General features: G+C 42.0%; 1 protein-coding gene across 1 annotated transcript in view; it reads left to right on the plus strand.

Annotated features, from left to right (window-relative positions):
• Iftap (intraflagellar transport associated protein) overlaps positions 1-25,352 on the plus strand; it is a 75,985-nt gene that overhangs the window by 42,761 nt on the left and 7,872 nt on the right. Inside the window, exons 3-6 of the mRNA XM_050147113.1 lie at positions 2,460-2,617; positions 3,752-3,823; positions 5,444-5,510; positions 23,629-23,768. Of these exons, the coding sequence (XP_050003070.1) occupies positions 2,460-2,617; positions 3,752-3,823; positions 5,444-5,510; positions 23,629-23,768 (437 nt within the window). The remainder of the gene's footprint in view (positions 1-2,459; positions 2,618-3,751; positions 3,824-5,443; positions 5,511-23,628; positions 23,769-25,352) is intronic.

Below are 25,352 nucleotides of genomic sequence, written 5' to 3' on the forward strand. Positions count from 1 at the left end.
TATATTTTAGGACAGGTTTTCTCTATGTAGTTCTGGCTGTCCTGGAACTCATTCTGCAGACTCATTTGTAGGCTGGCGTCCAATTCAGAGATCTGATTGCCTCTGCTTTCTGAGTGCTGGGATTAAAGGCATGAACCACCACCACCTAGCAAGAGGTATTGCTTATAATTATAAATAGTTAAACATGGACATTGAGGCTGGTCCAGCTTAAGACCCATACCAACAGTGGGAGTCTGCCCCGGCACTGTCTGGAGGGCTAGAACTTAGGAGCTGGACACCCAGAGTCCTAGGATAGACCCAAATATGTCTAGTGAAAAAAATCAATGAAATCATTCCTAATGATATTCTGCTATTCTTTTTTTATACTATGCTATTCTTATAGATTGGTGCCTAGCTCAATTGTCATCAGAGAGGCTTCACCTAGCAACTGATGGGAACAGATGCAAAGACCCATCACCAAATATTAGGGGAGCTCAAGGAATCCTGTGGAAATGGGGGAAGAAGGACTGTGGGAGCCAGGGAGGACACCAAGAGAAAACCCACAGAATCAACTGACCCAGGCTCACAGAAGCTCACAGAGACTGAACTGACAACCAGGGAGCCTGCATAGGACTAACCTAGGTCCTCTGCACATACGTTACAGTTGTGTAGCTTGGTCTTCATGTGGGATTCTTAACAGTGGGAGCAAGGGCTGTCTCTGACTCTGTTGCCTGCTTTTGGGACCCCTTTCTCCTCCTGATATGCCTTCTCCAACCTTAATAGGAGAGGGGGTGCCTAGTCTTATTGCATCTTGATATGCCATGTTTGGTTGCTATCCAGCGGAAGACATGCCCTTTTCTGAAGAGAAAGGAGGAGCTGGTAGGGAGAGAAGGAAGGTTGGGGAGAAGGACTGGAGGGAGGGGAATATGTTACTGGGCTAGAAAAAAATTAATAATAAGAGAAGAATTGACAGTGATTAAGTAAACTATCTTACATTTCAATAATGGAGTTCTCTATTATGTAGAATAATATTCAATAACAACAAAACTACTGGCAACCCATAGTATTTAGTTTGAGTTCTATTTTGAGTTTTAGAAGTACATGGATACATAAGAGATGAACAGATAGGTCAGGGAACCCTGATTGCTCTTTGGGCTGATGAGGGAGGGGGACTTGATCGGGGGAGGGGGACTTGATAGGGGAGGGGGAGGGAAATGGGAGGCGGTGGCGAGGAGGAGGCAGAAATCTTTAATAAATAAATAAATTGAAAAAAGAGATGAACAGATAGCTTCTAAACATTTTGTTTAGTTACTCTGCTGTGTAGAACTAATGGGATGAGTTTCATATTTTGCTCTTTTTCTCATACTCTTAAAAATATACATACGTTGCTTTCATATGAGGAAAAATATTCCAAATTTAAGGGAAAATGAGGCAAATAATGTCTCACAATCTTGAGGAAACTGTGCTTCCTTGAACTTTTTAACAATGGTAAGATATAGTGCTGGGTATATAGTAGACAATATTCATCAGATGTTGAAGGAGTATTATCTGTATTTAAGAGTAGTTATGGTACAGTAGGATCAAAAACCCATTGCCATTGTTCTTGAGGTCTCAGTAGTCCTCATTGTCCACTATGTTCAGCGAGACCGGTTTTAACCCGGGCTTTTTCAGACCCAGGCCAGCTGGCCTTGGTGAGTTCCCGATAGAACATCCCCCTTGTCTCAGTGTATGGGTGCACCCCTCGCGGTCCTGAGTTCCTTGCTTGTGCTCTCTCTCCTTCTGCTTCTGATTTGGACCTTGAGATTTCAGTCCGGTGCTCCATTGTGGGTCTCTGTCTCTGTCTCCTTTCATCGCCTGATGAAGGTTAATATTCAGGAGGAAACCTATATGATTTTCTTTGGGTTCTCCTTCTTATTTAGCTTCTCTAAGATTCGTGGGAGCCTAGGCAGTTTCGTGGATGCTCACCTTACTAGACCTGGATGGAGGTGGGTGGTCCTTGGACTTCCCACAGGGCAGGGAACCCTGATTGCTCTTTGGGCTGATGAGGGAGGGGGACTTGATTGGGGGAGGGGGAGGTGTGGAAGAGACAGAAATCTTAAATAAAAAAAAAACAACAACATGACAATGGAAAGTAAAAAAAAAAAAAAGAGTAGTTATGGGCCGGATGGCGGTGGCACACGCCTTTAATCCCAGCACTTGGGAGGCAGAGGCAGGCGGATCTCTGTGAGTTCGAGGCCAGCCTGGTCTAGAAGAGCTAGTTCCAGGACAGGAACCAAAATCTACAGAGAAACCCTGTCTCGAAAATCAAAAAAAAAAAAAAAAAATAAGAGTAGTTATGGCTATAAGAAACTTCCACTTACATAGTGCTTTAAGAAGTATTCTTTTTTGAGGAGGAGGGGGACAAAAGATATTTAGTAAACACAAAAGAAACAATCTGATAACAGTGGCTGTTTTTAATAATTCATAACTTACCATTTCAGAGAATAATGTGGCCAGAAGGGGAGCATGTGGAACTGATTTGTCAGAAAATATATTTATCACTAAAAAACTGACCCATAAAAAGGAATCACATGAACATCATTTTAGAAATAGAGCTGTCGTTCCTCATACTTCATCAGAATGCTCAGAAGATAACCAGGTACTTCTGTCTTATGTTCATAGAAGAAGTCATTGTGACAGCACTTTGTTGAGAATTAAGCCATTACATGCCAGTGTTTGATAATCCTCAGTTTTTGGTAAAAGCTTCTTAAGGATCTGCCATGTGTAAATGCTTTATAAAATTATATATTTTGTTTTTAATAAGAGAGTTCCCTTTTCTACTTCTTTTTTTCTTACTTTTTCCTGTCCTAAACTTATCATATTTAGAGTTAAAGTAGAAGCCATTATCTTGCTTTTTCTAAGATTTGGCTTATAGATATTAGATGGTGTTTTCTAATCATCAAAATGTCATCAATAGTATTCATCTCTTTGGCTATCATAATTAATTATCAAGAAATGATAATTCATAGTGTTCTCTTTATAAGCTGCTGAGTTTTGATTATTTTTTTTTTGTTGTTGTTGTTTTTGTTTTTTGAGACAAGGTTTCTCTGTGGCTTTGGAGCCTGTCCTGCAACTAACTCTTGTAGACCAGGCTGTCCTCGAACTCACAGAGATCCGCCTGCTTCTGCCTCCCAAGTGCTGGGATTATAGGCGTGCACCACCACTGCCTGGTCTTTGATTAATTTTTTAAGTCATTTGAATTTCTTTTTTTTTGTTTGCAGTGTTTTCTGTGTGATATTATGGACAGAATTATACTAGATTTTGTTTTTATAAGGGTCAGAAGTCTCCGTGATAGAAATATAGAACAGAGGTTTATAATTCATTTTCTTAGAGCTTGCTTCTAGTGATGCTAGATGAGATATGAGTCACTTTTCATAAATGATTCACATTCTACTGGTGATGATTGAGATCATACTAAATATAGGGAGGCCTAGAATTTTTATATTGCCCTGTCCTCTTGTAGCTTGACAACATTATAGCAGCAGTCTCTATTTGTGTATCAGAGGTTCATTGTGGGGAGGACTTTGGAGGTGGAGCAGCTGTCTGTCTTGTACACAAGCTGGAGTTAAGCTTGTGCTCACCTGCTAGATGTTGGATGAGTCTAGGGTACCAGAATTACACTTAGACTTGCTGAAACCTATTCCTGCACCATTGCTGTAGCTTAGAGAATCTTTCAGGTAATGCTAGGAATAGAAACTATTATTTCCTGACTGTGTTCTTACTGTGATTTCAGATAGTGATTGATGAAGGCCAGCAAGTTGGCAGTTCCCTTCAAGGTGACATGACCCAGGCTGGAAAGGTCAAGGTAAGGCCAGACCCAGTTATCTGCCTTGGGACAACCACACATAAACAAATGAACTGTATTAGCAACTTGTCTGTTACTGTGATGAATCCCCATGACCAAGGCAACTTTGAAAGAAAGAGTGTATAGATAAAAGTCTGTCATGGCGGGAGGCACAATAACAAGCAGCAGGTAGCAGGAAGCCAAGAAATCACATCTTCAGCCACAAGCTGGAAGCAGAGAGTGAACTAGAAAGCAGGCAAGGCTTTTCAGTCACAAAGCCCACCTCCAGTGACAGACTTCTTCCAGCAAGGCTTTGCCTCCTAAACCTAGCAAGCAGCATCAACAACTGACATCAAGTATTCAATTACTAGAGTCTATGGGAGACAGCTCTTATTCAAACTTCCATACAAACCAATAGACAAACGTTAGGCTCTTGCTTTTCTTTGCACAAAACTGGAGATTCACCACATTTTAGTCTTGAAATGTTCTCTCTCTCTCTCTCTCTCTCTCTCTCTCTCTCTCTCTCTCTCTCTTAAGTTGGTGTTGGAACATCTTAAACTGTTTGTGCTTGACTGGGTTTTGGATCTTTTCCCCCCGAGGTTTAACAAATGGGAAGGGAATTTTAGCATACTCATTAAGGAGAAAGATGCTGTAATGTAACTGATTCTCAAATTTGAATATTGAAACTGTCACATGGAAGGTGAATTTTGCTTTTGCATTTGCCTGCTGAGTAATAGTTGTTGTTACCAGGTTAGAGTCATGGAAGCTACTGTTTTCGCTTTCTACGGGGTAGGCATGATCCATAATCAGCTTAGGACAGAAAGACACAGCTTGCCTTGAATGCAGTTAAGGAATCTCAGTTTGTAACTTTAAGGTATTTTTTATGTCTATGTTTAGGTTATGAGCATAAAACGGATAGCAACCTTATGACTTTTTTCTATGCCATGTGCTAACATTTTCTTATTTACACGCTTTGATAGTCCCCTGAAATGCCTCATTGTCACTGTGCGGTGGGAAGCGCTATTTCATGTGAAATAGTTCTTCATTGAAATGCAGCTATTGGGCCTGGGAAGGTCATATGCTGGGCTTTTTACCTTTGAAGTAATTCTCAGTTTTATTTGCCTGAAAGAGAGAACACTTGATATTTTGCCCTGCTCACCTCTCCTGTGATTTCCCCGGCAGCATGATTTTGTTTTGAATGGATTTTTCCTTCCTGTTCTCCTTAGCTTCCTCTGTCTGGTCTCCAGAGTGTTGTCAGAGAGCATGCTGTGCAGAAGGATGGTGGCCCACCACCTCCATCACTGGTTTCTTCACAAGCAGTAACACACAAAGCTGGGGACTGCTGTTTCCTCTGATAGTGGTGTTAAAAATTTTGGGAAGAAAATTTAAAACAGAGTCACTCACAAGAAACCCCAGCCTGTTTTCTCTTTCTCTGTAGAGAGCAGGCTGTTGTGTTTTAAAACCTTGGGCTTCCAAATGTTGTGCTCTTACAGATGGGAAAGCAGATGCACACAAGGGCTTTTAACTGGGCCTGGAGAGGCCACAGGAAAGCAGGTCTAGGATGCAGCTGTGTGCATGGGTCCCTGACTACATCGCCTTTCTTTGTGTCTAATATGCAAGATAATCTCAATCTTCTTGCAGGTAGACAACTTCCTGGACTTAGAAGATTTGGACATGGAGGAAGAGAGTGAGCCCCAGATGAACACGGGTATGTGTTCGCTCTCTTTTTCATACTGTGTAACCGCATTCTAGAAACTTCAAGTGATTTATGTTGCTTTGTTATTTTGGGCAGTCCTTAACCTTATCTCCCTTGATGTAAGAAAAACTGAAGTTGTGAAATTTCTTTTTGAAAAGCAAAGACTTTTACTCAGTTTTTAAAGCCCTTTATTTATTTATTATTTAATTTTTTTAAAGCCCTTTGAAACTTATAAAACCTTTGGTCTATGTGAAATAGAGCTATCCCTTTCCTTCCCCCCAAATTCGGAATAAATTAAACTGTTAAATAATCGTGCCACAAGAACATGTGCTCCACTATGTTCATAGCAGCATTTTTTGTCATAGCCAGAATCTGGAAACAACCGAAATGCCCCTTGACCGAAGAATGGATAAGGAAAATGTGGTGCATTTACATAATGGAGTACTACATAGCAGGAAAAAAATAATGACATTTTGAGATTTGGAGTCTAATGGATGGATCTAGAAAACTTCATATTGAGTGAGGTAACCCAGACCCACAAGACAAATATTATATGTATTCACTCATAAGTGGCTTTTAGACATAAAGCCAAGAAAACCAGCCTACACATCATAATCCCAGGGAACCTAGACATCAAAGAGGACCTCAAGAGAGACATACATGGATCTAATCTACATGGGAAGTAGAAAAAGACAAGAGAAAGTGGGAAGTACACTTGAACGCACTGTCACAGGAGACTACTTTCTAAATATAGCCCCAGCAGCACAGACACTGAGAGAAACAATTAATAAATGGGACTTCCTAAAACTGAAAAGCTTCTGTAAAGCAAAGGACACGGTCAATAAGACAAAACAACAGCCTACAGAATGGGTAAAGATCTTCACTAACCCCACATCAGACAGAGGTCTGATCTCCAAATTATACAAAACACTCAAGAAATTGGTCATCAAAAGAACATATAATCCAATAAAAAAAAATGGAGTAGAGACCTAAACAGAGAACTCTCAACAGAGGAATCTAAAATGGCTGAAAGACACTTAAAGGAAATGCTCCACATCCTTAGTCATCAGAGAAACGCACTGCATTTTTAGCCATTCAGCTATTGTTTGAGCTGGACACTGTGAGACTACTGGTTCTTGTCTATACAAAACATTTACAAGATAAAATCAGTGTTATAGGTGGGCATTATTGTGGTACAGTTTCTCACTTCCTTCTTGCAGTGAGAAGGTCTGTACTTGTCACCAGTCGTGTGTCTTGGTGTTCTTTTGCTCTCCCCAATAGAAACTGGATAGCTGAGGAGAATCTCTGTGAGTGGTGGTATTTGGCAGATTTTTATATCCTTTAGCATTTGGTAGCAGTGATCTGCAGTCACAGACAGGAGGGAGCAGCAGCATGTAGCACCCTCTAGAATTGTAACTCTCCTGCTGCCTCTGATGAGTGGGTCCCTTTGCTCCACTTGTTGGTTCAGCTATTCTTGTATAGGCCTAGGGTACCAGGACTCTTAGTTTTATAAGTGTAGGCCTAGGCAGGGCCAGTTTTGTATCTCCAGGGCTGAGGGTATCCGAGAGCCTTGGCCCTCCAGGCTTCAAAGCTCTCTAGGGCTCTTCCAGTGAGACCGACAGTGTTTTGCTGGAGAGCGAATGTACTTCAGGAGCTGCTCATTGTGTGGCTATTGTGGATTTTTCCAAAGCTGTCTGTAGAGGGTTGAGACAGCCCGTATAAGCATCAGTGCAGTCCACCTGACTGTGTTCAAGTCAGATGGTGAATGCTGCCAGTGTAACATGGGATAACAGCTGTTAATTAGGGAGTCACATTGTCCCAGCCCCAACATCTTTCTTTACAGGAAGATGATCAGGATTGCTTACAACAAGAACCTAGAAAGTATATCACTAATGCTAATAGTTATTTTGTTTAACAGTGCTGAACACCAGGCAAGTATATCAGAGAGAGATGATAAGCTAATAAAACAATGTGGCTAGTAAATTTAATATTTTTTTTACATCAACCTTTACTAATTTTTGTGTCATTGTTAATTTTAAAAACATTTTCCAAGTATGCTATTCAGTCACCTGGTTTATTACTTTCTTTTAAAAAATGAATAAAAAGATCTCACTAGTATTATGTTTCCAGAAACTAGATAGCAGGAGGTCTTCCATTGATGTATAAACAGTTACTGAGGCTGACCCAAGTCTCAGTGGACTTGAATGAAATAGTTAAGACTGTCTCTTGTGTGAAATGATGTGTGACTTGATGGCCGACAGTCAGTTCAGTCTGCAGTGATCTATTCTAATCACCAAAAGGCCACCAGGGTTTCCCAATTTTCATAATGTACAATCTGGGTCACTTGAAAGGAAGAAAGAAATTAAATACTTTGTGCCAAGGTGAATTTCAGTGTGTGGCCTAATTTGTATTGCACTTCAGGAATGTAAGCAGAAGGCAAATATTTATATCAGATGGGAGATGTGACATTTTTAAATAGGCAAGTTGCTCTTATAATTTTGGCAGCGGGGAGGTTTACTGATTAGATTCTGTTGTTACTGTTTAAGCAACAGATTTGCCTGGGGCAACAAGGAAACACGTTTTTGTATTGTTTTTTTCTACCACTGATTTTATTTGTTCACTGTATTCACCTTCATAAATATTCTTCAAGAGACAAGAGCACTGTTCTTTTCCAGTGTGTGCCTTGTTATTTTGGCAACCAAGGAGTAGGGTTTAGAGTCCAGTTTTTGGCAGAATCAACACCATGTACTGATATGAGTAGCCCAGGTACTATAAGGCTTGGTACTTTCTGTTCATTTGATATCATGTTAGTGTTGTGGTGTTCAAATCCACTGGAGAAATCAGAGACTTAGACTCAATTCAAATTTAGAGTAAATGAATTTATTCTTTTTAAAAAACTTTTTATTGATTCTTTGTGGATTTCACATTGCACATTCCTATCCCATTCATCTTCCTGTCCCTTTGTATCTGCCCTCTGCCCTTGCAGCCCCTCCCCAGTAAAATAAAATTTAAAAGAAAAAATCTCACTGTGGAAGCTGTGATGTTACAGAGTGAGCCGCACAGTGTACCCTTTAGTCCATACACCTTTACTTGCAAGGGTTACAGTGAGTCATTGGCCTGGTTCAAGGCCTCTGGCTTCTGCTACACTATCAATACTAGGCCCTCGCTTTTCTCGGATGTCCTGTTGTTGCCCTGTGTCACTGAGATCCTGCAGCTTTGAGTCTGCAGGATCAGTCCCTTCATGTGCTCCAGCAGTTTTCATAGACGGGATGGATGTTGGGTTGGGCCAACCGTTAGCCCTGGTTCTGGCCCTGGGTGGTAACTGGGTTGGTTAGCCCTCCAGTTCTCTTTCATCCTCACCACCAGGGTTAACTCTCCAGCATTGCCCTGCTAGTTCACCTAATGCATCAGGCAGCAAGGGGTGGGGCCTGTTCTGCTCTCATGCCATCTGGGTGCTCACTCACACCCATGCCACTAGGGTCAGCTGAGTTGCCCAGGTGAGGTTCAGGATCCACTCTTCCTAGTGCTGCTGCTGGTGAGGGCCAGGGCCAGCTCTCCTGCCCTCATGGTCCCGAGGCTAGTTCTCCTGCCTTCTGTAAGTGGCCAGTGTTGACAGAAATTTCTGTCTCACCCAGTCCCACTGCCATTCAGTCCCAAAGAAACACACAGAGGCTTACATCAATTATAAAGTGGTTGGCCTGTTAGCTCAGGTTTCTTATTAACTAACTCTTATATCTTAGTCCATAATTCTTGTCTGTGTTAGCCACATGGCTTGGTACTTTTATCAGTTAGGCATTCTCATCTTGCTTCCTCTGTGTCTGGGTGATGACTGCAGACTGACCCTTTCCTTTTCCCAGAATTCTCCTTTTCTGGTCGCCCTACCTATAATTCCTGCCTGGCTACTAGCCAATCATCATTTTATTAAACTAATACAAGTGACAAATCTTTGCAGGGTTTAAGACTATTGTCCCACAGTAGGTAAGGGGTAGTGGGGGTCATCTTTCCCCTGCTCATGCCACCACATGGCAGATGGGAGGGTGGGGCCATCTAGCTCACTATCATTCCCTCAGGGCCAGCTTACTTGTGCCTGTCAACAGGGTCAGCTCTAGTGTGCTGCTCAGACAAGGTGCAGAGCCTGCTCTCTTATGTCCTGCAGTTGATGAGGGGCGGAGCTAGCTCTCCTACTCTTGTGACCCTGGGGCCTGCTCTCTTGCCTGCCACAGGTGACAAGGGATGGGGGTAGTATGGGGAGGGCATCTTTCCCTCACCGGTGTACCACATGGCGGAGGAGTGGGGGCAGGGTAAGATCTCCTGCACCCATACCCATAGGACAGCTCATCCGTGCCCCTGGCAACAGAGTCAGCTCTACTGTGCTACCCGGACAAGGTGCAGGGCCTGCTCTCCCCAGTGCTGCAGCCAGGGAGGGGCGGGATCAGCTCTCCCACTCTCGTGGCCCCATGGCCAGCTTTCCCGCCTGCAGTAGGTGGCGAGGGGCAAGGCTCCTGGGGGTGTGGATGCCACAGTGTCACAGATTGTGGGTGGGGGTGTGGGTGCCATCACTCCCTCATCCACACCGCAGTGTCTCAGATTGTGGGGCTAGCTCCCTCACTCCCATGCCTTCAGGCCTGTTCACCCACACCCCTGCCAATGGGGTCATCTCTACTGTGCTGCCCAGGCAAGGTGCAGGGCCTCTTGGTCTGAATGCTGCAACTGGTGAGGGGCAGGACCAGTCTTCTGGTGTCAAGACCCTGGGGCCAGCTCTCCTACCTAGCAGAAGGACTGCTACCTTCTACCATGCTGTAAGTGGTGGTTAGGGGGGTGTGGGTAAGGGCAGATATCAGAAAGGTATGCATTACAAACAGCCATAGGATTCACAGCTGGGCAAGAAAATTGTTTTTGCTCCCCTCAGTTGTCTTTTTCTTCTCTCTCTAGTAATAAAAGACTGTTTCCTCCTCCTTTCCATAGCAGTGAGGTTTTCCAGAAGCGAAGGCAGCTGTTAATACCTCACCGCCATTATCCTGTTCTATCTCACCTGCAGGCCACTTGGATCTTCCAGGCATTCCAGAGCAAAAGGCCAATGGCCCTTAAGGGATGCCTGGTTCCATATTAAGTTTCTTTAGTCATCACACGGGACCTATGTAAATTATTACTCAGGTCTGAGCACTCTAATGGCTGGAATAGAGCAGCTCATTTCTGGGCAGGAGAAACATAGTGCCATCAGTGAGGGCTGGCTGTCGCGTCCTTACAGTTAGCACCTTTACCTCTTTTGAATTTAAGATAGGATAGTTAACCTGGTGACTGCCCTGCCTCAGACAAGATGGCTCAAATTGCTGTACAACACAATTATAATTTGGGATAGCTGCAGTCATTGCATCGAGGTCAGCAGCGTAGGAATACTGTTCATTTTTCCTTTGCTCTCTCAGTTTCCATGCAGCTGGCTTGAGAGACTGGGCTTTGGAGGTGCAGTTCTTGTAATCACACATGCATAGGTTTCCTACAGTGGGTGTATTTACACTGTGTTAGGTGAGAATGGGCACTGGTTCCTGCTTAACAATTGCAGCCCTGTTTGATTTGTTTTATTTTATTTTATTAAATTTTTTTAATTAAAAATTTCCGTCTCCTCCCTGCTTCCCTTCCCCTCCCCCCACTCCCCATTGCTCACTCCCCTCCCCCCTCCCTCTACAGTCCAAAGAGCAGTCAGGGTTCCCTGCCCTGTGGGCAGTCCAAGGTCCATCCCCCTCCATCCAGGTCTAGGAAGGTGAGCATCCAAACCGGCTAGGCTCCCACAAAGCCAGTACATGCAGTAGGGACAAAACTCAGTGCCATTGTCCTTGGCTTCTCAGCAGCCCTCATTGTCCACCATATTCAGTGAGTCCGGTTTTATCCCATGCATTTTCAGTCCCAGTCCAGCTGGCCTTGGTGATCTCCTAATAGATCAGCCCCACTGTCTCAGTGGGTAGGTGCCCCCCTCGTGGTCTTGACTTCCTTGCTCATGTTCTCCCCCCTTCTGTTCCTCATTTGGACTTTGGGAGCTCAGTCCATTGCTCCAATGTGGGTCTCTGTCTCTATCTCCATCCATCGCCAGATGAAGGTTCTATGGTGATATGCAAGATATTCTTTAGTATGGCTATAGGATCGGGCCATTTCAGGCTCTCTCTCCTCAGCTGCCCAAGGACCTAGTTGGGTACATGTCTCTGAACCCCTGGGAACCCCTCTAGAGTCAAGGCTCTTGCCAACCCTAAAATGACTCCCTTGATTAAGATATATACTTCCCTGCTCCCATATCCAACCTTCCATTATCCCAACCATCCCATTCTCCCAAGTTCTCCCCATCCTCCCCTTCTCACTTTTCTCTTTCCATCTCCCCTTTCCTTCATCCCACCCCCAGTTCCCAAATTTTTGCCCAGCAATCTTGACTACTTCCAATATCCAGGAGGATGACTATATGTTTTTCTTTGGGTTCACCTTCTCATTTAGCTTCTCTAGGATCACGAATTATAGGCTCACTGTCAGAATGACTAAAATCAAAATCACCAATGATAGCCTTTGCTGGAGAGGATGTGGAGTAAGGGGTACTCTCATCCATTGCTGGTGGGAATGCAAACTTGTGCAACCACTTTGGAAAGCAGTGTGGCAGTTTCTCAGGAAATTTGGGATCAACCTACCCCTGGACCCAGCAATGCCACTCTTGGGAATATACCCAAGAAATGCCCTATCATACTACAAAAGTATTTGTTCAACTATGTTCATAGCAGCATTATTTATAATAGCCAGAACCTGGAAACAACCTAGATGCCCTTCCACGGAAGAATGGATGAAGAAAGTGAGGAATATATACACATTAGAGTATTACTCAGCGGTAAAAAACAATGACTTCTTGAATTTTGCATGCAAACGGATGGAAATAGAAAACATTATCCTGAGTGAGGTAACCCAGACCCAAAATGATTTTTTTTAAATAAAAAAGATTTATTTATTGAGCTTACTCCTTTCCCCTTTTCCAAACAGTCCCATACACCCTCCTTGCTGTCTTCCAAGTTCATGTCCTTCTTTTTATTCCATATATATATATGTATGCATATATTTCTCAATATATGTGTATATATTAAGTTATACATTAGGCACAACTTGCATGTTTATTTTAAGGGCAGACCATTTATCCTGCTCTCAGCGTTCTTGAATTGCTGTAGTTATTTGTGTGGGTAGGTCAACGCCTCATGGTTTTTCCCCCATCCACTTTGACATGTCTATTTTCCTTGTTCAGTTTAGGAAGTTATGTTGCTAAGACTTTATAGCTGTAGCTTCTGACATTACCGGCAGACACCATCACACTTAAAATCTCTGGTCCTCTGTCTCCTGCACTCTGTCTGCGTCCTCTACTGCAGTATTCTCTGAGTCTTAGGTGTGTGAGTGTTTCTTAGAAGTGAGGCAGGGCTCCACGACTCATAACTCCAATGGTTGTGGTTTTCTGTAATGGTCTCCATCTGTTGCAGAGCTTCCTTGTGAGGGGTGAGGACTGCATTTACCTCCCTAGACACTGGAGAAGAATGTGTAGGGCCTGGCAGGGTTGAGGGATTGGATTCCTATTTGTTTTTTTATTTCCAAGGACATTTGTCACTTAAAAATCATTAATCTGCAACATTAAGCAGGTTTAGGGAGCTCTCCTTTGCCCCTCTCCGCTCCCTGCATCCACTCCTCCTCTGTTTCTATTCAGAAAAGGGTAGGCCTTCCAAGATATCAAACAAACATGGCATATCAAGTTGCAGTAAGATTAGGCACCTCCCCCATATTAAAGCTGGACAGGGTAGCCCAGTATGAGGAAAAGGGTCCCAAAAGCTGGACAAAGAGCCAGAGGCAGCCTCTGCTCCCACTGTCAGGAGTCTCACATGAAGGGCAAGCGACACAACTGTAACATGTATGCAGAGGACCTAGGTCAGTCCCATGTGGGCTCCCTGGTTGTCAGTTGAGTCTATGAGCCCCAGAGACCCCAGGTGATGTGGGATTCCCCTCTGCATGCTATGAATATATTTTATTGCCATTGGTTAATAAAGAGACTGCTTTTGGCCAGTGGCTTAACAGAATATAGCCAGGCTGGGAAAGATATATAGAGAGAGTAGGTGGAGTCAGAGAGATGCCATTTAGCCACTGCAGGAGACAGAGGCCAGACATCAGACAGAGCCTTACTGGTAGGCCACAACTATGTGGCAATACACAGATTAATAGAAATGGGTTAATTTAAGATAATAAGAAGCATGAGCTAGTAGGCCAAGCAGTGTTGTAATAATATAGTTCATTGTGATTATTTTGGGTCTGGTCGGCTGGGAAATGGACAAGCAGCCTCCGACTACACCCAGGTTTGTTGATTCTGTGGGTTTTCTTTTGGTGTCCTTTATCCCTCCTACAATCCTTCCTCCTTCTCTTCAGCAGAATTCCCCAAGCTCTGCCTAATGTTTGGCTGTGGGTAGGTCTCTTCTGCATCTGTTCCCATCAGTTACTGGGTGAAACCTCTCTGATGAGGCTAGGCACCAATCTATGAGTATAGCAGAATATCATTAGGCGTCATTACATTGGCTTTTCTCTTTCTCCAGTCATATTTTGGTCAATTCTAGGTCTCTGGGCCATCTAGCACTGGGTTCTGGTGTTCAGGCAGTGTCCAGTGGGCTCACTCTCATGGCATGGGTCTCAGGCTGGACCAGTCATTGGTTGACCACTCCCACAATTTCTGCACAACATTTACCCCAATACATCTTGTAGGCAGGAAACATTGTAGGTTGAAGGTTATGTGGCTGGGTTGGTGTCCCAGTCCCTCCACTAGAAATCTTTCCTGGTTGCACGAGATGGCCAGTTCAGGCTATGAATCCCCTATTCGTAGGAGTCTTAGCTAGAGTCATTGTTATAGATTCCAGGGAGTTTCCATTGCACTAAGTTTCTACCTCACCCTTAAATGTCCCAGTCATCTCTCTTCCAGTACTCTCCCCTTCTATCCCAACCTGATCTTTCCTCTTCCCATCCCCATTCACCTTTAGCCCACCCACAAAATATATTCTATTTACCTTTCCCAGGGATATTCAAGTGTCCCCACCTTGATCCCTCCTTGTTTAGCTTCTCTGGGTCTATGGATTATTGCATGATTCTTCTTTAGGTAATGGCTAATATCTATTAATGAGTAAGTACATATGATGTTTGTCTTTCTTGGTCTGGGTTGCCTCACTCAGGATGATTTTTTCAGTTCCATCCATTTGCCTGTTGATTTCATGATGTCTTTTGTTTTTATAAGTTAAGTAATACTCCATTGTGTAAATGTACCACATTTTCTTTATCCATTCTTCAGTTGATGATAGATATTGCTCTGTAATTCTCTTTCTTTGTTGAGTCTGTATGGTTTGGGTATCAGGGTGACTGTAGCCTCATAAAATGAATTTGGAACATTTCTTCTGTTTCTGTTTTGTGGAATAATTTGAGCTCTTCTTTGAAAGTTTGGTAGAATTCTGTGCTAAAACCGTCTGGCCCTGGACGTTTTTTGGTTGGGAGACATTTTTGTTTGTTTGTTTGTGTTTCAAGACAGGGTTTCTCTGTGTTACAGCTCTGGCTGTCCTGGAATTCATTCTTTAGACCATGCTGGCTTTGAATTCACCAAGATTCGCCTGCCTCTTCCTCCCAAGCGCTGGAATTAAAGGTGTGTGCCATCATTGCCCCATGGTTAGGAGACTTTTAATGACCGCTTCTATTTCTTAGGGATTATAGGTCTATTTAAATTATTTATAACTTTGGTAAGTGTATCTATCAAGAAATTTGACTATTTCTTTTAGATATTCTAATTTTGTGGAGTACAGGTTTTTGAAGCTTTACCTAATGTTTGCTTGGATTTCCTCAGTATCTGTTGTTCTGTTCCCCTTTTTGTTTCTGATTTTGTTAATTTGGATATTTTCTCTCTGCCTTTTAGTTAGTTTGGATAAGAGTTTGTCTATCTTCTTGATTTTTCTCAAAGAACAACTCTTGATTTTATTGAATCTTTGTATTGTTCTCTTTGTTTCTATTTTGTTGATTCCAAGCCTCGGTTTGATTATTTCCTGCTGTTTACTTCATTTGGGTGCATTTGCTTCTTTTGTTCTAGAGTTTTCATGGGTGCTGTTCCATTGCTAGTATGAGATCTCTCCAAATTCTTTATGCAGGCATTTAGTGCTATGAATTTTCCTCTTAGCACAGCTTTCATTGCGTCCTGTAAGTTTGGGTATGTTGTGCTTTCATTGAATTCTAAGAAGTCTTTCATTCCTTCTTTATTTCTGCCTTGACCCAGGAGTCATTCAGTTTAGAGCTGTTCAGTTTCTACTGAGTTTGTGGGCTTTCTGTTGTTTCTGTCGTTATTGAAATCCAGCTGTAATCAGTGGTGGTCTGGTAGGTTGTAGGGGCTTATTTCCTGTATCTCTTGAGACTTGCTTTGTGACTGAGTATATGGTCAGTTTTGGAGAATGTTCCCTGAAGTTTGTGTTAAATCTTCTGTAAGAAGGATAGCTGTGAGATCCATTTGACTCATAAGCTCTATTAGCTCCATTATTTCTCTGTTAGTTTATGTCTGAGTGATCTGTCTGTTGGGGAGAGTGGGGTATTGAGGTCTCCCACTATTAATGTGTGATGTCAATGTGTGATTTAAGCTTTTGTAATGTTTCTTTTACAAATATGAGTGTTCTTGCATTTTTGGCCTAGATGCTGAGAATTAAAAAGTCACCTTGGTGGATATTTTTCCTTTGATGAGTATGAAGTATCTTTCCTAGTCTCTTTTGATTCATTTTGGTTTGAAGTCTATTTTTTATACATTAGAATAGCCATACCAGCTTGCTTCTTGGGACCATTTGCTTAGAAAATTTTTTGAAACATTTTATTCTGAGGTAATGTCTATCTTTGGTTTGACGCTGTTTCTAGTATGCAGCAGAAGGATGGACCTTGTTTTAGCATCCATTCTGTTTGTCTGTGTCTTTTTGTTGGGGAAATGAATCCATTGATATTGAGAGATATCGATACCAATGATTGTTAATTCTTATTATTTTGTAGTTGTTGTTGATAGTGTGTGTGTGTGTGTGTTTCCTTTCCTTAGGTTATGCTGGTGTAAGATTATTGCCTGTGTTTTCATGAGTGTAGGACTTCCTTAGGTTGGAGTTTTCCTTCTAGTACTTCTGTAGGCTGAATCTGTCGATAGATATCATTTAAATTTGACTTTATCATGGAATATTTTGTTTTCTCAGACTATGGTGATTGAAAGTTTTGCTGTGAATACTAGTCTGGACTGGCATATTTGGTTTCTTGGAGTCTACAGGACATCTGTCCAGGCCCTTCTGACTTTTACAGTCCCCACTGAGAAGTCAGGTATAATTCTAATAGTCCTGCTTTTATCTGTTACTGGCTTTTTTCTCTTGCAACTTTTAATATTCTTTCTTTGTTCTGTGTGTTTAGTGTTTTGATTATTTATGTGGCAAGGGGACTTTCTTTTCTGGCCCAATCTATTTAGTGATATGTGAGCTTCTTGTACTTTTATAGGCATGTTCTTCTTTAGGTTAAGAAATTTTTCTTCTATGATTTTGTTAAAAGTATTTTCTGGGCCTTTGAGCTGGGAATCTTTTATTCCTATCATTCCTAGGTTTGGTCTTTTCATAGTGTCCCAGATTTCCTGGATGTTTTGTGTGAAGAGTGTTTTAGATTTAGTATTTTATTTGATCAATGTATCTATTTCTTCTATCATGTCTTCAGCACCTGAAGTTTTCTTTTCTCTCTTATATTCTGTTAGTCATGCTTGTGTCTGGCATTTCTGTTTTCTTACCCAGATTTTCCATTTCCAGAATGCCCTCAGTTTGTGTTTTCTTTATTGCTTCTATTTCCATTTTCAGTTCTTGAACAGTTTTTTTCCATGAGTTTCTTGACATTCTTTAAGGGATTTACCGATTTCTTCCAATTTTTGATGGTCTTTTCCTTGATTTCTTTAAGGAGTTTATTCATTTCCTCTTTAAGGACCTCTATCATCTTTACAAAGTTTGTTTTAAAATAAAATTGTTTTCTTGTACTTCAGCTGTATTGGAATATTCAGGACTTTCTGTCCTGATGGCTGGACTCTGGAGGTGACATGTTTTCCTGTCTACTTTTGGTTGTGTTCTTACACTGGCATTTAGGCAGCTGGGTTGGGAATGATTATAGGTCTAGGTCTTTGTTGGATGGGTGTTTTCTTCCTTTGTTTCTGTTTCCTCTCTGGTCTTCTGGCTGGAGTGACAGTTGGTTGAGTAGAGGGTCTCTCCCAAGTTGAGGACTGGACTTCTGATGGCCTGGTTGGTCTCTGGTCCAGTAGGGGTTTGCCACCCACGTTCGGGACTGGAGTTCTGGCTATGTGTATGTCTGGCCTCTGATCTCACTGGGGTTCCTATGGGATTCAGGGGACTGACCTGGCCTCTGATGGGGTAGGAGACTTCAACCAGAGGTGTGGGCAGGGATATGGTGATGGGGAGAGGAGGGATGGCTGGGGTTATTTTATACAGGTGGGGGTGTGGGGTGAGAGGTGGGGGGGATGCAGTCTTATCTTAGATTCAGGGAGCTGGACTGGTCCATGGTGGGATAGGAAGCTTCTGCTGGAGGTGTGACCAGTGATTCTTATTCACCAAATATTTGACAGCTGTAGTTTGTTCCTGACATGCAATTGAAGACTAACACATCGGACTTTTGTTCTCATGTGATTAAATTTTTTTTTGTAGGAGTTAGGTATAACCCGTAGAGTCCACATATATAATTATAAATTGTTTTGGATCTCATGAGCACACAGGGTAAGAGAACTGAAATCTGTATGTGGAATCAGAGAGAGCGCTCTAAGAGCATGTGACCTACATGGTGAAAACCACTAACTAAAAGAGGAGCCTGAGGTGAGGAGGAGGAGACAGGCGAGCATAGGAATGGTGCAAAATGGGGGCTTTTTAGAAACCTTTCCTCCTGTGATTTCTTTTCACACAAGAAAATTTTGTGCAGCTCTATGTATATGCACTTGAAGTTATGAAAGTCACAAAGAAGGTATCTTAGTGATTTTTGGTATACATATAACTTTACTATGTATTAATGATAAAAACAAATTTTCATATTAATGAGATAGATATGCTTGGATGACTTAAAAACTTAAATCCCGGGTGAATATTTGATGCTGCAGGATACAGAACATCTTCATCATTTTTTAGGGTAGATGGATGTTTTGATTTTATAGTTGCCAGTGCTGCAAATTCTTCTTGCCACAGCTATGTAGTACAAAGTGACAGAATTATATTTAGGGCAGTTTCAGAATTTGTTGGAAGTTCTCTGCTAATCCCAAGTCAGAATTTTATTGGATTTTTTAAAAAAATGAAATTCAAGCCTGAAGCTCAAACAGCTGCTTTTAAAGTCAGCCATCCCAGCTTAGCGCAGCCAATGCAACGGTAAACTAATCTGATGCTTACACATTGAGGACTAATGCTAGGGAATTATTAAACGTTTTTGTTTTCTACAATTAAACCATTATGGTTCCTCAAGAACTGAAAACTTCATATGTGTAAAGAAAACAGTGCAGTTCATAATATCTAGTGGTCTGCAGTCTAGGTGTTTTGGGAAGTGTTCATAAGGACTGTTGGGTTGACGACATGCATGGTATTTAGTGTACACACTGTATGTTCAGACCAGTGCTGCAGTGAAGTTGCATGTTGTAACACAGGTGAGGGCCAGGAATACCTTGGGATTTGGCTTAATTTCTGGTCATTGTGTCTTAAGAAACCTCTTATCTTGCCAAACTTTTCATTAGTACTAAATTTGGTTACATGATTCTATATAGGGTTGCAACTCACAGTTTAAGATGCTGTGGCTTAAGGAACTGTATACAGGAGACTCCCAGGCTCGGAGAAAATGGCATGTTCCAACCAATTTAAAGTATCATTCTTTGATGGCTTCACTGCTTCCTAAAAACATAAGAAACAAAACTTTTTTTTTTTTTTTGCCTTTCAGTGGTCCTCCAGCTACTCTGGTTTTTATATTTGCTAACTTAATCATCTGTGATGGTGTATTTAAAAGCCATGTTAACCAGAGAAAAACACTACTCCCCCAAACTTATTATTGCATAAAGAAATTTTCATCTTCTTCCTGAGAAGGGAATAGAAAAGGGAAGGTAATTCTAGTGTTTTTCATAATCCGTCCAAGGAAAGGAAGAGTTTTCCTCATCAGATAAGTTGGGGGAAGAAACTCTTTGGATAGTCCTTCTGTTTCTGCTGTGAGGTTCACGCTGTTGGGAGTCGTATGTTGGGTTTTCTCATGTATGTGACTTTTTATACACACTGTGAATGAGCCCTGAGCTTACCTACTTAGCACTCTTCACTGTAAGGACACATCAGAGCGCTGAGAACCTTCTACCTTCATAGCCCTGTTGCAGCTCTGTTACGCTTTTTACTTAAAAAGTTTTTAAAAGATGTATTTTAAAAAATTTTATGTGTATGGATGTTTAGCCTGTGGGTATATTTTTGTATCACAGTGTATGCATTGCCCACAAGGCTGACAGAGGGTATTGGATCTGGAACTGGAGTTACAGGTGATTATGAGTCTCCCTGTGGGTGCTTGGAAATGAATTTCAGTGCTCTGAAAGAGCAACCAGTGCTCTTAACCACTCTACCATCTCTCTTGTCCCGACATTATGTTTTAAATCCTTTTAGTTTCCTGACTTTATAGCCTCTGCTTGCAAACCAGTAAAAAAGTCTTGAGCTGAAAAAGCCACAAGGACCCTTAGACATATTTCTCAAATCTTTCCTTTTTGGGGAATCTTAACTTCTTAAGATACAAGCTGCTTTAGTAGCCCTCCAATGCTTTCTAAGAGTTTTTATCAGAGAGGTAGGATTAGATTAATACTATCTAGAACAGTGTGTTGACTGCTGTCTCTGTCCCACAAGGTCCCACAGCCATTTAGTCTCAAATAAACACACAGAAGTCTACATTAATCACAAACTGGTTGGCCTAGTAGCTCAGGCTTCTTATTAATTAAGTCTTACATTAATCCATTATTCTTGACTATGTTAGCCACGTGGCTTGGTACCTTTTTCGGCAAGACATTCACATTTTGCATCCTCTGCATCTGGGTGATGACTGCAGATTGAGTCTTTCCTCTTCCCAGAATTCTCCTATTCTCATTGCCCCACCTCTACTTCCTGCCTGGTCTCCCTGCCTATACTTCCTGCCTGGCTACTGGCCAATCAGCATTTTATGAAATTACAATTGACAGGGTACAGACCATCGTCCCATAGCAACAGTGGGTCATTGAAGTTGTCAGTCAGCCACTTTGGGAAGCTGCCCAAATGCCAAGGGCATTCAAAATGTAAGAAGCCTTTGGGTTGTTTTGAGACAATAAATGAGATCTGATTCTTATCTTGAAACACTTTAGGATTAGATTGTTAAAGGTCACTTAGGACAATCCATTCCTTATCACCAGTGACTATTATGTTCCCCAACCTCTGGGAAATTTGAGTATATATACAAATAACTGTGAGATGGCTGAAAGATAGGAGAAAGTCTCTTTCCTAATACATATCCTACCTGGCTCTTTCTGTCAGTATTGCTTTACCTTTTATAGCCCTGTAATGCTTAGAGTCATAAAAATTCAATTTTGTTTTTGGTTTCTCTCATTTTGATTTTTTATGTGGAAAACATATCCCTAAAACAACCGTCAGTTTTTGAGGGGATGGACTGTGCTTGCTTTATATCACCCAGAGTGTCTAACTGGTGTACAGGATTTTCATAGTTGTTGCTCAGTTTAAATTTGTAATGTAGGAAATTAATTTCCTGTTCCAAGTACTGGTTGGGAATTCACCATGCGTAAGGGACTGTGCTAACCCTGACAGCATGCATTCTTGAATTCTGTCTTTCCTCCAGAGAAAAGGTGACAGCAATTTAAGATGCTGAGGATGTGGAGTCTTTTTGCTTTGAAATAATTGTTCCCATGGCAGTAGATTTGTTATAAAAGAAATCACTGTTGTTGAAGTTGAACGTCTTCCTTAGATGAGAACAGATTAGGGCTGAAAAGCTTCAGTGAGGGACACGGATACTTGTACTGCCACCATACATTTTGTCAGACAGACCACGGTCTTAAACATAAGCCTGGAGTGCAGACTGTGTTTGTTTTCACATTGGGAACTTGTGTTTACACCAGCAGCCAACCGACCTGATAGATGGTGTTGGTCCTCACATCAAGAGGCCTGAGCCTTTCCTTTAGTTCTTGTTGGCAGGCCCTCACCAGCCTTTGACATACCCTAGGCTTTTGCATGTGGGAGCTCAGTGCGGGAGTATGGCTTTGAACTCATAAATAAATGGCTACATTAGGAGGCCCGTTTCTCTCCCGGTGTTAATGAGTTTAAACGTGATGCTTTCCAGGCATCAAATGTTTGCAAAATGTACTTCCTGCTGTCTACTATGCTTGGGAGCTACAGGCAACAGTTCTTGGCCTGTGCTTGGATGTTCTGTATGATGAAGCAAAATTAAACATGTAATAAAATGCTTGTTTATAGAATGTATAATGTGACATTGGCTGAGGTCCTGGCTCTGGGGGCAGACTGCTTGGCTATACCTTTCTAGCTATGGGGTCCTGAGTGAGGTCTCTCTGTGTGTAGAGCTCATGCTTACAGAAGAGAACAGAACAAAGAGCTGCTGGGAGGATTAGCGGTGCTGGTCCTTATAAAATACTGGACACATTGGTGTCGGTTGTTATTATTGCTTTTATTTATGCCAATTATGAGATGAGGTTCTGAAATTCCAATCATCAATCTCAATAGAAATACCTTCTTCACTGCCTCCCCACCAGTCCTCAAGTTTCCAGATGACCTGACTATGCTCTATTTCTTTTTTTTAATTTTTTTTTATTGAAAAAAAATTTCCACCTCCTCCCAGCCTCCCATTTCCCTCCCCTTCCTCCCCCTTCTCTCCCCCTCTAGAGCATAGGGAGGGCCTATGCTCTATTTCTTAACAATTAAAAAACAACAGCGATTCACTTTTGTGAGTGAGATGTCTATGGGGGTGAAGGATGCCTTTCAGAATACTCTGAGTTTTTGAATATCAGGCCTGCCGTGTCATCTTCCTGTATATGCTGCCATTGCCTTTAGCCCAGATATGCCCGATGCTAATTAATCACTTCCACGGAGAACTTAATGAGTGGCTTAATTAGGATCGTCTTTGAGAAGCAGGCAGTAGCATCTCGTGCCAGTTCCATGCTATTGGCCAGCTCTCCCTAGTTCCTCTGGCTGAGGAGGGAAGGTCTTATGCTTCTGTGTGTCTGTCTGCTCACCTCAAGAAGGTTTCGGAAGTCCAGTGGCATCTGTATTACATTCATGAGGTGTCACATGTGTGAAAACAGCCAGCATAACCACTCAAAATAAATCCATGGGGAAACTGAGATTGGTTATTGAATTCTTCTGATTGTGCTAAACAAGCAGGAAACATGTTGTTTGCAAGTTTTGAAAACGAGCCCGTGCATTCTTCATATGACAGAGTATTTCATTTTTCTGCTGAAAGCTTAAGTATTTTCCTTCTGGCATCCTCATTTTGTAATATATATATATATATTTGAAATATTGCTGCATTGTTACAGAATGAAATCTGCACTCCGTTTTCTTTCTCTTCTCCCCCTCAGGAAAACAAGTGAAAACAAGGCAAATGGAGCACCTTCCTGCCTTATTTTCCTATAGTAGTTGAGGGGGAGTTAGGCCTGGAAGGACCACCACATCACTCTCTAAGCTAAGGGGAGTTAGGCCCGAGAGGACCACCACATCACTCTCTAAGCTAAGGGGACTTAGGCCCGGGAGTCCCACCACATCAGTTTCCAAGCAAAGGGGAGTTAGGCTGGGAGGATCATCACTCCCTATGCCTTCCTCCAACCTTCCAGATGGACTGCAACCTTGCAACATGATAAGAAATCAATGCACAGGTAGCTTCTATTTTATGGAAAGGGGAATCTTTTAAGTCGTGTTCACAGATGAGGACAGCAATTGTTCAAGGGGCCAGCTTTCCTGAGCATGTTTGCCCATTTTGATTGTTACAGGCTTATAGACGACTTGGGGAGATGATGAACTTCCCAGGAGGATCAGCTGAAATATTTTGTATCCAACAGATCGGCTGCTACTTCCAGGAGAAGTGGAACAGGATCTAAGCGCCAGTGTTCCTGCTTACGTTCCTTCTGTGAGCCTGCCTCTCACTTCTGAGGTGAAGCCAAAACCCACCGAGCGAAGAACTCTGAAGCAAATGGAAGAGGTACTCCCGGGGAATTCCATCGTGACAGTATGTGGGTTTTGCCCTTTCAGGGAACCCCTATACCTGCACCCTTTGCATTTTCCTTGGTTTGGAATAATTTAGAGATGGAGTTGTTTAGTTGGTCTTGCTTGTTTCCATCTGTGCCTGACGTACATAGAGCAATAGTGTTTGCATATAGAAACCTGGTTTACCTCTGTAGTTCTGCGTAGGGTCTGCTCAGCAGATGGAAGGACAGTTCCCTTCTTTCTCCTGGTCTCACCTGGCTGTGGCTTTTCTATCAACTCTGAGGTCCTGTAAACCTTTGTATTAGGTAAGGTAAGGACAGGATGTAAACAGAATCCCAGTCTGAAATTCATTCCTAAAAGGAGGTAGAAGTTCATTTCTTGTATTTAAACATTTGTAGAGAGTCCCTACAGTGAACAGGTCAGTTCTTTAGAGTTGTCTAGAGATTAAAAGGCTCTGACTTGAATTCATTGACAACTGGTGAGCTGTTCATAGCTGGGCATGTGGAAGGCTGGGAAATGTCATTAGGCATTATTTTCAGAAGGGGGAGAACGGAATCTCCGCTATAGTTTATTCTCCCTAACGTATTACTTGAGAGCCATTTTTGTAATCTTTTTTTACAACTCTTCCTACCAGCATTAATAAATACACTGCAGGTGGTGCTGGGAAGTAACCTTTACCCTGTTTAACATAGAGGGGATAAACACAGGCGTCGCTAAGGGCTCTTTATTAGCGCTTTCTAGCCAAATTCTAGGGTCCCTCTTTGGTTTCCTTAATCATTCAGGTGCTCTTGTAACGGTATATTCTGTTATGAATCAGTCATTTAGTCAGAGAGGACATACACATTTCAGTCTTAAATGTTTTTTTTTCCTTATAATGCTTTTGTCTAGTGTACTGAAAAGTATACCCAAGATGCTTACAGGCTTGCATTGAACTCCCAAATTGGTTACTAGACAAATAAGTCAGGACAGCTACTTTCCAATATGCCTTTTGAATTATAGATTATGTTCTTTGAGCTGTAAGAAGCTGAAATTACAGGGCTTCTCTATACAGGAATCCATTTCATTTTAAGGCTTGTTTATATTCTTGGCTAGGCTGTGACCATACAGGTTAGGCATGGCATCTAGTACCCTAAGAGATGCAATTACTTTGATGTCAGTTATAGAATATATGTATTTTGAGACAGTAATTGAAGTTATTATAAATTAGTTTCAGTTAGTGGTTAAGAAGCTTCTTCTGGGATCTATCCCACAAAACTCAAATTACAACTACAAGTATTGTACCTAGGGCCTTGCACTTATTAGGCAAGCATTTATTTCCCCCATTTTAAAAATTAATTTTGGAGACTCTCATGAAATGTATTTTCATTACATTCACCCCCAGCCCCTGACTTCTCATGGATACACCCCTACCTCCCTAACCTCGCCCCTACCCCCAGTTTCACATGCACTGGTTTACTGGACTGCATCTCTACCGTGCAACTGTGCTGCACTTGAACTCGTTCTGTAGCTCAGGCTAGCAGTTTTCTTGACTGAGTCTCGCAACTACTGATATTTTGTATGTAAGCTTGATTTCTTTTTG

This window comes from Alexandromys fortis, unplaced genomic scaffold (assembly GCF_014885135.2).
Source record: "Alexandromys fortis isolate MF-2015 unplaced genomic scaffold, M_Fortis_MF-2015_v1.1 scaffold_12, whole genome shotgun sequence".
Taxonomy (NCBI): Eukaryota; Metazoa; Chordata; class Mammalia; order Rodentia; family Cricetidae; genus Alexandromys; species Alexandromys fortis.